We start from the raw sequence: 12,035 nt of genomic DNA on the forward strand, positions 1-12,035 counted from the left end.
ATTTATGATTCATTTTTTCACTATAACTAATCTATATAACAACTCCGCCCATCAAATATGAAGTATTAAATGAGTCTATAACCCATTTTGATAGATCTAGTGATTAGGCACGTAGATTGACATAATCAACATGTTATTTATACCCGAGCATTCAGGAGTTTTTGTCAATAATTACGTGACGATGCGTATACATGCACGTCTAAATAGGAAATGACGATAGAGGGCAATGGCACAATAACCTTTGGTGCCAGGTCGTGCCGAAATGGGCGCAGGTGCCAGGTGAGGAGATCCACAAATCGTGGAGAGGCACAAGGGAGGGAGTTTTATCATGAATCGTTTGACCCTGATTTTAGGAGATATCCTGCTGGAGGAGGAATGTCGGAAATGGATAGGAACGGAGGGAGCACATGAACCAGCATCCGGTTCTAGTCTCGCGATTATAGAGTAATCTGGTGGTTGACCATATCCCTGGCGAGAATTCCACAACCGTATCGAGAATGGAGAGAATCATGGACATCAGACAACAAACTATCGATAATTCAAGAGAACGGCACGGTCCAATATCGAATATAAGTCGACAACCGTTTCACCAGGCACATGCAGTATGCCGCCCAGCTGCGACTTCGACGAATCTGTCATGAGGCCTCGGACAAGCACAAAAAACAGCATCGCCATAACAACTTTCTCCTATTTCTTTCCCCCAGGTAACAGCAGAGAACGCCACAGCATAATCTGCGTTTCGCCGGCTAGAAAAGCCCACCTGGTACGGATAGCTAATTTACATTGGAGAAAAGAATGCCGGGCAAGCAAAATCAAAGGTTGCATGTTGTTTGCAGATTTTATTTCTTTGATGTGTATAACAAACAAACAATTCTGTACGGTTTCTATGGTGACTGAAATCGTTTTTTCTTTCATTGTGATTCTGAAGCCAAAGCATATCGAGAACAGAAAACGAACAGCAACTCAGGAAGTCCTCCATTGCATCTCTATTTGGATCCGCCCATTTTTCGAGTCAATAAGATGGTACTTCTCATTGATTCTTTTGTTGCTCACAACATCAGCAAGGCTTATGTCGACATAGCCCAGCGATTCCTGGTAAGAGAAAAGGAAACGAGCAATTCAACCACATTAGCCAGACGATCAAGTTTAGTCACATGTAATAATGATAAATGAAGATCACTGAAGAAATCTGCATAGATACTCCAACTACTTCTATCAAACTAAAGAAAAAAGACAAATTTTGTCTCGTGATTTGCATTCAGCTGAGTTACAGACGTTTTTTATTGGTTCCATCAGCATATAAGGCTAGGATGCACAAACTGCATAAAACTCTTCGTTTTTCTAACATAAGCTATCCACTGCCTACAAATGGAAACCTTCTAACAAATTACAAGCCTTTTCTCAACCCAAACATGCAATATGGCTAACTCAGAATAAAAGGAGCATAGCCATGAATTATGCTGTTTCAGACTCCTGATAAATCACTATTACACATTTGTGCAGCTTCCTGGAAAGCATAAGCTGTGGGTGATGCTGGCATTTATTACCTTTAACCGGAGACTTTGAATGGCTCGTGTACTTCCAACCACATATTCAGGTTAGTAATTATACTATTAAGTGATCAATCATCTTACAGAAAGGGCTTTTGCTTCTTCGTTCCTTAGATAATGATCAAAATCATACTTCCAGAAGAGGGTTAAATAACTTCAACAGCATGAGAATCACATACTCCACCATGCCTTTAATGGAAGCAACTCAAACGCTTAAAATCAAGCTCAGATTACAACGGCATCCTCCAATCTTTCAAGATCATGATATGATGCTGACTCGAGACATGCGTTATTCTCATCTCCTATTGCCAATTTTTAGGAGATTGCAACCCCAACTTTAGATATCCTTCAAAGACTAGAAGCACCAGAGCCAGAGATAGGAATTCCATGTCATGATTTGACCAAAGTATAAAATGCCTTGGTAAATGTTTGTAGTCTATATATACCTTAGGATGTAGCAGACCTATCCTTGACGAGGCGCTGAGAACTTCAATATGCATCTTCTCATTGGTAGGAGGTTCATCCAGTGTGAAATGGAACTCCTCCTCCCACCTTGGATCTCTGTTCTTCTTCACGGGCTGTGCAAGTTCCAATTAAAATCAGTATCTATGGACCACACATAGTCGAACATGAACTTTGTAATTCTAAATGGGGACCAGTAAGATTGACAAAACTAATCAAGGCATGAAATATTTTTCCAGTTAATAAGTGCAGCTATGTAGAACTTCATAATTTGTTGCACTGAACAGAAAGGAGTTCTCTGTTCGTGAAGAGAGTCTCCTGCCTCAGTATCAATATCACAACTATTGTTTTTCCACAGAGCACGAGAAATATTAGACGAAGATTTCCAAGGTACAGAATGAATCGATCAATCAACAATAGGAACTTGGAACATGCTTCCCTCTCAAAGTCAGAAACTGTATTTCAAATGAGGTTGGGAAGGGCATTCCACCTTAGTTTTTCTATCCTCTCCTCTGAAAAGTATCCGCGCATATGGATTGGTGTGATGCTTTCCTTCAACATCTTGCGCTTCATGAACTATAACAGCAAGCAGACCTCCACCAGCTGGAGTTCCTTCAGGGGCATTCTGAACCGTGTTTGATTCGTCAAAACCCACAGGTATCTCCTCTTCTTTGAAAGGCTTATATGTAAGCTCCACCACAAGCTGCCCTCGTGATTTATCATTTATAGGATCATTAGGATCCATTGTTTTGAGGAGGTTAAGAGTCATCTCTTTTGGCTCGTCAGGGGGTAATTCCTTCAGTGGAATTACGTACATACCCATTTTTTCATGTTTGCCTACCTAGACAAGATACAAGACAGTTTCAGTATCCAGCGCATAACAAAAAAAAAAAGGAAAGATGAGTACCCCTAGTATCTCCACGTATCTCTACCTGCTCCCAATCATATACATTAAGTTCCAAGGCCTGTGACTCTGGATCTTTAACAACAAGATTGAATTCCTGATTCCACTCAGGGTTCAAGTTCCTATGCTTCACAGTGGTTTTCTTTGAAGGAAGCTTATCCTCCGTAAGCTTCAATTTCACATAAGGATCTGATGCACCCAGCAAATCTTTCTTCTTCAGCTTAATTGCCTTCACAACCTTCACATGCAGAATTCCTACAGGCCTCTTCATCGCCCTGCAAATTCAAATTTCATTAAATCAACCTAGTCATGATCACATATATGCATATCACATAAGCTCAGATGTGCATACTTTGTTAAGTCCAGTATCGGTATTTCAAGTGTCTTGGGCCAAAGATACATGCTCGCAACCTGATCTTTTATGAGCTCCTGCAGATAAGCATAAAAAAAATTTCTAAAAAATGAGATCGACATGTAGACACCCCATTAAATTCTGTCTCACAAAAAAAAGGCAAAAATTACACCTCCATGAACCTTGTTAAGAACATAAAGTTGACTAAGAAACAAAGAATGGTTGTATTTGATAAGTACAACGTACAAATACATAGAACAAGAACAACAAACGGCAACAACAAACAAGCTGCAAGATGTCACAAAGCCTTCACTAGGGTTACAACAACAAAAAGTAACTCACTTCATTACTTAGTCAAGTAAATGTCCCATGTCGAGATTAAAAAGCTCAAAGTCATGCATAAAATGTTGTCACCTGGTGTAGAAGTGGCGAAAGAAGACTTGAAAAACCACAGGAAACCTCAGAAGATATCAGCCTTCTACTCTTTTGCAAGTTCCTTATTAATGAATTAAACTTTAGTCCTCTGACCTTATTTACCTATCTGTTTTTTTTCATTCCAACATGCAACCGGGAGTGCATACAGCAAAGAAATGCTAGCCATCTAGATCATCAAATAGTCACTGGTCTCTTTTCCTAAACATCACTTTGCATACAAAAACAAATAAGGGACAGGGTTCTGCTCCCCCACCCCCCAAAAAGGAAAAAAGAACCAACAGACGAGTTATTTTTTTCTCTATTTTTATTATGGGGGAGGAGGGAGGGGGGAGAGAGAGATTTGACCAAATGGGGTCATAAAATTTGTTAGGACATTATACAGCACCTGAACAAATCTATAAAGACCGGGTATTGACATGAGATCAGCACCAACGAGCTTCAGCCCAAAATCAACGTGTGGCTGCAAAAGAACAGATACTTCAGAGAGAAAGTCCAGACATAATTTAAGAGAAATATTATATGTACCCAATTATCTGCATGTTCACAACAAATCCTACATGAGGACACACCCATGCATCAACTAACCTTTTCCATGAGAGACACGAATATATTGGCAAAACAAGGAAAGCTGGGAACCAAGGGCTTCAGAGTAATTCGTGGTGAAGCAAATACTTGCAAATCAACTACCTGTAAGGTAACCACAAAAGGATCAACTTCTCAGCACCACCAAAGATGAGATGAAAAAGATTGGAGATTTGTCTTTACGGAACTAATATTTCCTTTACATGGAGACAAGTCACTTACCTGAACAGTTGCCTTCAAGCCAAATGCTTTAGCAGCAACAGTGATATCAGGATTTCCAGCCCATTTCAAGGATGGTTCCATAATCAGCTCCTTCTCATCAGTGACATAAACTTTCATACCTAAAAGGGATATATTATCTCAATGGAACGAAAACAGAAAGTGTTTTGACAACTTCCAAAATTTACCTCTGAGAGTTAATACAAGAAAACAGATCTACACCCAAAAAATTGCTAACTAGATCTATTACAGCCAAAAAGCTGCTAAATCATCTCATAAACAGGAATTCTTTGGTATGGAAAGAGCCATAAAGAATCTATTGAACAGATAATAACCACCAAGGAAGAAACATTCATAGTTGCCAGGATGCGTAATGTTTTTACACCTCTTCATAGCACAGATTCATTGACGGGTTGGATTTTTACACTCCAATAAAAGAAATTGACCTACTAGTTATTAGTGAGTCTCTGTTCATGGAAAAGCGAACAAAAATCGTCTGACCATTCAATAATTATGGGAAGGACACTATTTTATTCTTTGCCACACTATATATCTTTGAAAAGTGTTCCCCTAATAAATAACTCAGTAAAGGTAAAAGCACAGCATATATGATTTCTCATAAGCACACATCTAGCAAACTAGCAGGTAAATTAGCTGTTTCCCCTAGGTCATGCCTTAAGAAAAACCCGAAAGAGAATTCCTGATTCTCAGTGGAAATTGCTGGAAGTGTGTAAATACCATCTAAGTGAGAATTTTCCAGCAGTGACTGTCAACAAAAGGAATTAGCCCCCAGAAAGCTGAGAGGCTGAAAAGGCAAGTTTGCACCGGAAAGTAAACATATGCAAAGTATATAGAGATACTCACCTTGAAAAGTTGGTGGTAGTGTCCCTAATGTGAGTTTTTCAAATTCAACAGAGTCAATCTTGTACTTGGGAATTTGTTCTTCTATTATAGGTTTTGCAATATTCTTTGCAGTCTTGCAGATTGCCTGCTTGAAGTAAAAAACAGAGGCAGAGAAGTTAGATAAATAATAACACAAGCAAGAGGAAAAAGAAATGCAGAACTCAAAAACATCATAGTAACAAACCTTGTCGAGATAAGGCCACATATATCGCAAAAATGTGTTCAGCCAATCAACCTATAAAAAGAAACACAGTGAAAATATACTCATCGAATGCTGCTTCTTTTTTAAAAATCTAGGAAGCTGTCCAACGCACTTAAGCAGTTTATATTGTTAAACCCAGATCATACCCGGTCATAATCAGGACTCTTCACCCAAAGGGGTATCTCAGGAAGCAATCGCTGCAGACTTTCTGTATCTTGCTCGACCAGAGGACGGATGATGGGATCCTGAACATGACAATACGCAGCACGCAAGGATCAACAAAATTGAACTAGCCAAAATTTCTTAATCGATTAATTGAGTTCCATTTTTATCACCAAAAAGTAAATATTGTAGCACGCAAAACTCTCTTCGATCGCTGACCACCTCTACTTCTTAGGGTGAAGACACAACCTTTTGATGCAACCTGATCCTTCGGAAAGTATGGTCCTTGTGTAATAAGCTCAAATTTTAACCATGACCCAAAAAAAAACGAGTTTTACTAAACATCCAGATTCCATCAATTGGTCTCCTGCGTCCTGCCATTTCTAGGACACATCAACCTCAAAGCATGCATTACATATCTCGACAATATAGCCACCAGTGTATGCAGCCTAAATCTTCCGCCCCAAATAAACTATAAACTCATTGCTTTCAATGTAGCACTAGGGCCAATTCTGCAGGAATGAAGCTTCACGTCAATGTACACTCCGAATCAGAAGAGGTCCAATATCATAACTCTATAGCTCGATTTCATTTCCGGTTTCCGACACCAAAAAAGAAAAACAAAAAAACCTCGGAACGAAATCTCAGACTTGCTGGTATTACTCAGGCACGGAAATTACCCGAAACCGTAGATGAGCACCTGAACCGCCACCAACAGCCAAAACGAAACAAACCAGTCTAGAACTCCAGCAAAATGTAGAAAAAAAACGAACAGTCGACGAGAGAATAGCGAGCAGCGTGCAAGCAAGTCGCTGACTACTAACTGCAGTTGGACATCTATTCATTCAACCAAGCGATCGAAACAATCCGCTACGATATTCAAAACCAGCATCCGTAACAGCGACAGAACGAACCTTAACATCGTCGGGCTGGAAGTATATGAAGAGGTAGTACCCGACCACGAGACCGAGAGAAACTCCAACCCCGAACCCGCAGAACCCCAGTATGGTACTGAAGAACCCCATTTCCCAAATCGAGCTCCCTCGCTGATATATAGCAAAAACCAAAACTCCTCCGACGACCAATCCCGCTCGGAACTCGCGCCGACGAAGATGAGCGGACGGGCCGCCCCTCTCCGGATCGCAAATCCGAGCAAAACGCAGGCGGCGACGAAACAGAAAACGAGAACAGCCAAAGGAGAAGGAGAAGCAGAAGAGGAAGAAGATGACGACGAAAACGGAGATGTGGATAGAGAGCGAAACGGACCGCCGGATCGCCGGCGTCGTCGCGGATCTGAGAAGTAGCCGCGGCGCTTTTGCGCAAAAGTCGGCAGGATCGATGACGAAGCTTTGGACAGAAGAGAGAGGGAATGGGAGTTGACGCACGGAGAAAGCAAGAGACGATGCGCAGAGGGGGATCTTTTGATATACTTTTCCTCGTCGAACTGCGCGACGTTGGTTCGGTTCGTTATTTCGGCGGAGCTTCCCCCCTCCGCCGGCGGTGGGCCCGGGTCCTGACCCGATACTTGGCGGGATTCCCGTGCCGACGCGTGGCGGTGCCCCGTCCGAGGCGTCGGGTCCTGCTTGATTTGAAAGGGCTGATTCGCCTGTTCGGGTAAAATTTCGAATTTTTGCGTGGGAATCGCCTGGCCTGGGGGTCGATGCAAGGCCCGTTGGAGATGTGGGTCCGAAACGATCGGGTCGGGCTAGAGGGTCAAGATCCGCGACCGCGCGGACTTTGGTTCGCCCGCCCGGGAAAAAGCACGCTAAAAAAGCGGACGCCCCGGGTCAGACACGGATGTTTTTTTTTTTTTAAGATTCCACCCGACCGATTCGTATGTCGGCTGGACACGCTTTTCGGGTTTACCGGGTCCGATTTCTACTTTTCTTCGAGGCGAATTTGTTTGATCCTTAAAGTGGAATTCGGTTAAGTCGTTGTGATTTGAAATTTCGATTTATCTGCCGTGTGATATTATGAAGTAGGTTTCATTATCTTGGCCACGTAGGTCGTGAGGAATTCAACGGGACAACTAAGGCTGCGCATGACAACTTGCCAAACAGTGTTTGATTCTGTTCTTTTATTCCCAGAATCAGTTTGGGAACAGAAATGCGTTTGTTTAATTTTTTGATTCTGGGCACAATTTTGTCAAAAATTATTCCCAGAATCAGTTTTGGAGCAGAATCAAGAATAAAAAAAAATTAGCTTTTTGATTCTGGAAACAATTTTGAGAATCAATTTTTTTTTCTACTTCATTTTCTTAGTTTTTAATTTAGCTTCTAATGTCCGGCCCGAGGACCGCCCTCGCCGGATCTGACGAGAATAAAATATTATTAATAAAAAATATTTTACCGGCCATGGCCATAAAAAAAGAAAAAATATATATTTTTAATAAAAAATATTATTAATAAAAAAAATATTTTACCTGCCATGGCCGGTAACCAGGCCATGGCAAAAAAAGAAAAAATATATATTTTTAATAAAAAAAATTAATAAAAAATATTATTAATAAAAAAATTATTTTACCGGCCATGGCCAACAACTAGGCCATGGCAAAAAAAATGTATATTTTTAATAAAAAAATTATTACTAAAAAAAATATTTTACAGGCCATAGCCGGCGATCAGGCCATGGCAAAAAAAAAGAAAAAAATATATTTTTAATAAAAATATTTTAATAAAAAAAAATATTTTACCAGCCATGGTCGGCGACTAGGCCATGGCAAAAAAAAATAAAAATATTATAATAAAAAAATTATTTTACCGGCCATGGCCGGCGACCAGGCCATGGCCCAAAAAAATAAAAATGTATATTTTTAATAAAAAATATTATTAATAAAAAAAATATTTTACCGGCCATGGCCAAAAAAATAAATATATATTTTTTAATCAAAATATTTTAATAAAAAATATTATTAATAAAAAAAATATTTTACCGGTCATGGCCGGCGACCAGGCCATGGCCAAAAAAAAGAAAAAATACTTTTAATAAAAATATTATTAATAAAAAAATATTTTACCGGTCATGGCCGGCGAGCAGGCTATGGCCAAGAAGGAGGAAAAGAAAAAAAGAAAAGAAAAAAAAGAAAGAAATATTAAAATATTTAAAAATATTATTAATAAAAAGAAATTTTGTGACGTTACCAAACGCATTTTTGTTCTTTTTCTATTCCAGGGATGGAATCTTGGGCTGTTAACAAACGCCTTAAAATGCTCAGAATCAATTCCGGGCACAGAATCAAAAAGAATCATTTCTGAGCAGAATCTGTTCCCAGACACAGAATCGTTGTCATGCGCAGCCTAATAGTCCTCCGAAAAGTTGGATTAAAAGAAATGTCACCAAGACAATAATCTCATAATTCCATACGTGAATACATCCTCGATTTCGACCGGTGTCAAACTACACTGGTGATTAGGATATACTCGTCTTCGTGAACGATACTCTGACATGACTATACATTGAAAGACGAGCAATTAAATTGGTGCGAAATAGGAAGAAGATGTGTGCCTTTCACCAATGTCATCCAAAGCCAATTTAATGATCCGTTTATTTAAAAGAAAAACTATTTTCGGAAAATTATTTTTCGAATTTTCTGATACTTGGATGACGGAACACCAATCGATTTATGGAAAAACTTTTTCATGAACTAAAACCAACAAGTTTAGATTTGAGGAAAACGATTTCCGATTCTAACAGAAAGAAATCACTTTTCTAAACCTCAAAATGAATTAAAACTAACCATATTCCTTGATGATGATTTTCATGGAAATGATTTCCGTGAATTTTTTTTCCCTTTATTACACAGCGAAACAAAGTACACCTTTAAGCTTGGCATATGGTTGGATCCACATGCATTCGAGGAATTGTGGATAGGCTATTTTTTCTTGGCTCAGTTTGCCGAGTTAGGCCTATCTAAACACACCATCTAATCTAGAAATGGGTCAAGCACGGATTAAGGCACTATTGGTTTAGCTTTTCTAAGAGGCTTTCAGCCTCTAAAGTCTCTTAGGAAAATGCTGAGGCGTTTGGCAAGTATTCTCAAGGGTCTTTCAAGTGAAAGCTAACATTGGGAAGGTTGAAAACCAGGACTAGTTTTGGGTTTTCAGTATTGGGTAAAATGACGAAACTAATTTTTTTGTTCCAAACTATTCTCACTAATTCTTTAATTTTCTGGTTCCCCTCGGTTGTTACCATTCATCCTCTTTGCGCGAGGGCGATCAGTCAAAGTCAACGAGGCTAGATCGGGACAGCGAGAGGGCGGTGAGGTCACATGACCCCAGTGATGGCTACTTGAGGTCGCATGATTGCCCAGGCGATAGTCACCTAAGCTTTGTCGCTTGGGTCGTGCGACCCCAAGTGATAGTCAATTGGGTCACGTGACTCCCACGATGGTTGCCTGGGTCACGCGATCTCAAATATCGTCGTGTGACCTTGGGCAAGGGCCACTTGGGTCGGATCTCGCTCGCCGGCGGCCGTAGCCCTTCGCAAGCTCTAACGAAGGATTTGCTTTTTTTTAATAAAAAAATAAAACCAAAATCCCTTTGCAAAAAAAATTGCCAAACACTACTTGGTCCAAAATAGCTTTACAAATGATTTTTTACCGAATGCAATTTGTTTTCCTTCATGCTCGCTTGATTAGGTTATAGATTAGGGTTTATTTAGTTGTGCGTTGGGCTTAGTTTAATTAGATTTTTTAGGGGGTTAGGTTTCCTTTGAGGTGGACTGGCCTCGCGTATTAGGCCTAGTCTAGCTAAAGGCCTGAGGTAGAGGACTCGGGTCCATCCCAACCCGACTCAGATCCCTTTTCCAGATTAAAAAATATTTTGAAAAAAATAAAAAAATCTGAAAAATATTATATTGCCTAGAAATTAGATTTTGAGTAGTTAACTTTTAAAATGTGCGAAAATCCTTGATCAGAAAGATTTTCTTTACTCAAAATTGAATGAGCCTTTGGGGCTTTAGAATAGGTTGTTATTTGTTCTTAAAGACACGTAGGTACAAATTTTGGATTTTTTATATCGTAAGAAAAAGTGTACGGTAGACATGTTACAGTAGAATAGTTTAAAGTTTTTGATGTCATAAAAAAAATGTTGCAAAGTAAATATATCACAACGGGTATAGTCTCAAAAATTTTCATAACCTTTTTCCCAAAGAATTAAGCAAAACAGAGAGCGAAAATGGAAGGGAGATTGTTGGCAGTGCAATGGGGTCAAGGTAATGCTTCGCAACGAGTGTCACCATTAATTTACGGGAGATTGACTTTTCATGTATTGTATTAGATTGGGTTATTACCATTAAAAATCCTAAACTTATATACCCATGACAAATTTATCATGAATTAAGTTTTGGGTCATCATAAATCAAGTTTTGGGTCGCCATAAATTAAGTTTTGGGTACACCTATGACAAATTTGTTCAAAACTAAATTTTGGGGTCACCCAAAACCTCAAGCTAATAACGCTCATGACATATTTACTATCTATTAGCTTTCGATAAATTTTACCATAAAATTTCCGAGCTAAATGACATATGACAATAACTCAATTGACATGACAAATCCACGTAGAAATCCTTATTAATTTGAAGTAAATTTGTCGCAGGTATACCAATTTGAAGTATTTCGTGACTCAAAAATTAGTTTGGGGGTTTACTAGTTTGAAGTTTCTGATGACTCAAAAATTAGTTTGTGATTTTTCATGAGTGTACGAATTTGAAGTTTTTCATAATATTAACCCTATTAAATTTGGTCATGGTATCACGATCGTCGGTGGACCCAGGCATGGCCCATGCCACGAGGGCAGAAGACATTTTTGGATGGGCTTGGGAAATGGCATTTAGTGAGAAAAAGTGTGACCTAAATCGAAGATTTGAATATGGATTTTTATGGTAAGAAAGTCTGGGCAAAAATTTCGACTCAATTTAAACGAGCTTGTCCAATGATTATGTTTAACCTATATGGTGTTTGTGCACTTCCAACGTAGTATTTTGTGACCGTGCATTGCCCAAATTTGGCAGCACTGACGATTTCGCGAGAGCTCGATAAAGGATATCGAAAATTTGCTGGTGGTTCGGCGAACTACCCTGTAGCCATACCCAACCTTTCGTGTTTTCGCGGGTGTTTGAACGGCATTTTTCTCGAGCTTTCATATATTGCGATCTAAGCGATCATCGTAGCTACCAAAGAAGTCCCATATCAACGTGAATTGATCCAACTGATATTAAGGTTATGCCGATTCGGCACGACAACCTACACCCGTATTATTATTTC

At 39.4% G+C, this 12,035-nt stretch overlaps 1 protein-coding gene and 1 long non-coding RNA gene across 2 annotated transcripts in view; both read right to left on the minus strand.

The window, feature by feature from the left end:
• Positions 1-12,035, minus strand: part of LOC130135486 (uncharacterized) — a 61,961-nt gene that overhangs the window by 14,730 nt on the left and 35,196 nt on the right. The window lies entirely within an intron of this gene.
• Positions 668-6,996, minus strand: LOC130135482 (synaptotagmin-1-like). Its single transcript, XM_056304909.1, has 12 exons — positions 6,686-6,996; positions 5,756-5,854; positions 5,592-5,642; positions 5,369-5,492; positions 4,508-4,626; positions 4,289-4,390; positions 4,089-4,163; positions 3,269-3,345; positions 2,945-3,191; positions 2,503-2,853; positions 1,997-2,128; positions 668-1,092 (listed from the first exon to the last, which is right to left on the minus strand). The coding sequence occupies exons 1-12, from the start codon at positions 6,794-6,796 to the stop codon at positions 964-966; spliced, it is 1,617 nt and encodes a 538-aa protein (XP_056160884.1). The 5' UTR covers positions 6,797-6,996; the 3' UTR covers positions 668-963.

Source organism: Syzygium oleosum, unplaced genomic scaffold (genome assembly GCF_021117445.2).
Source record: "Syzygium oleosum isolate NSW1041296 unplaced genomic scaffold, Sole_v2.1 Sole_v2.33, whole genome shotgun sequence".
Lineage (NCBI taxonomy): Eukaryota > Viridiplantae > Streptophyta > Magnoliopsida > Myrtales > Myrtaceae > Syzygium > Syzygium oleosum.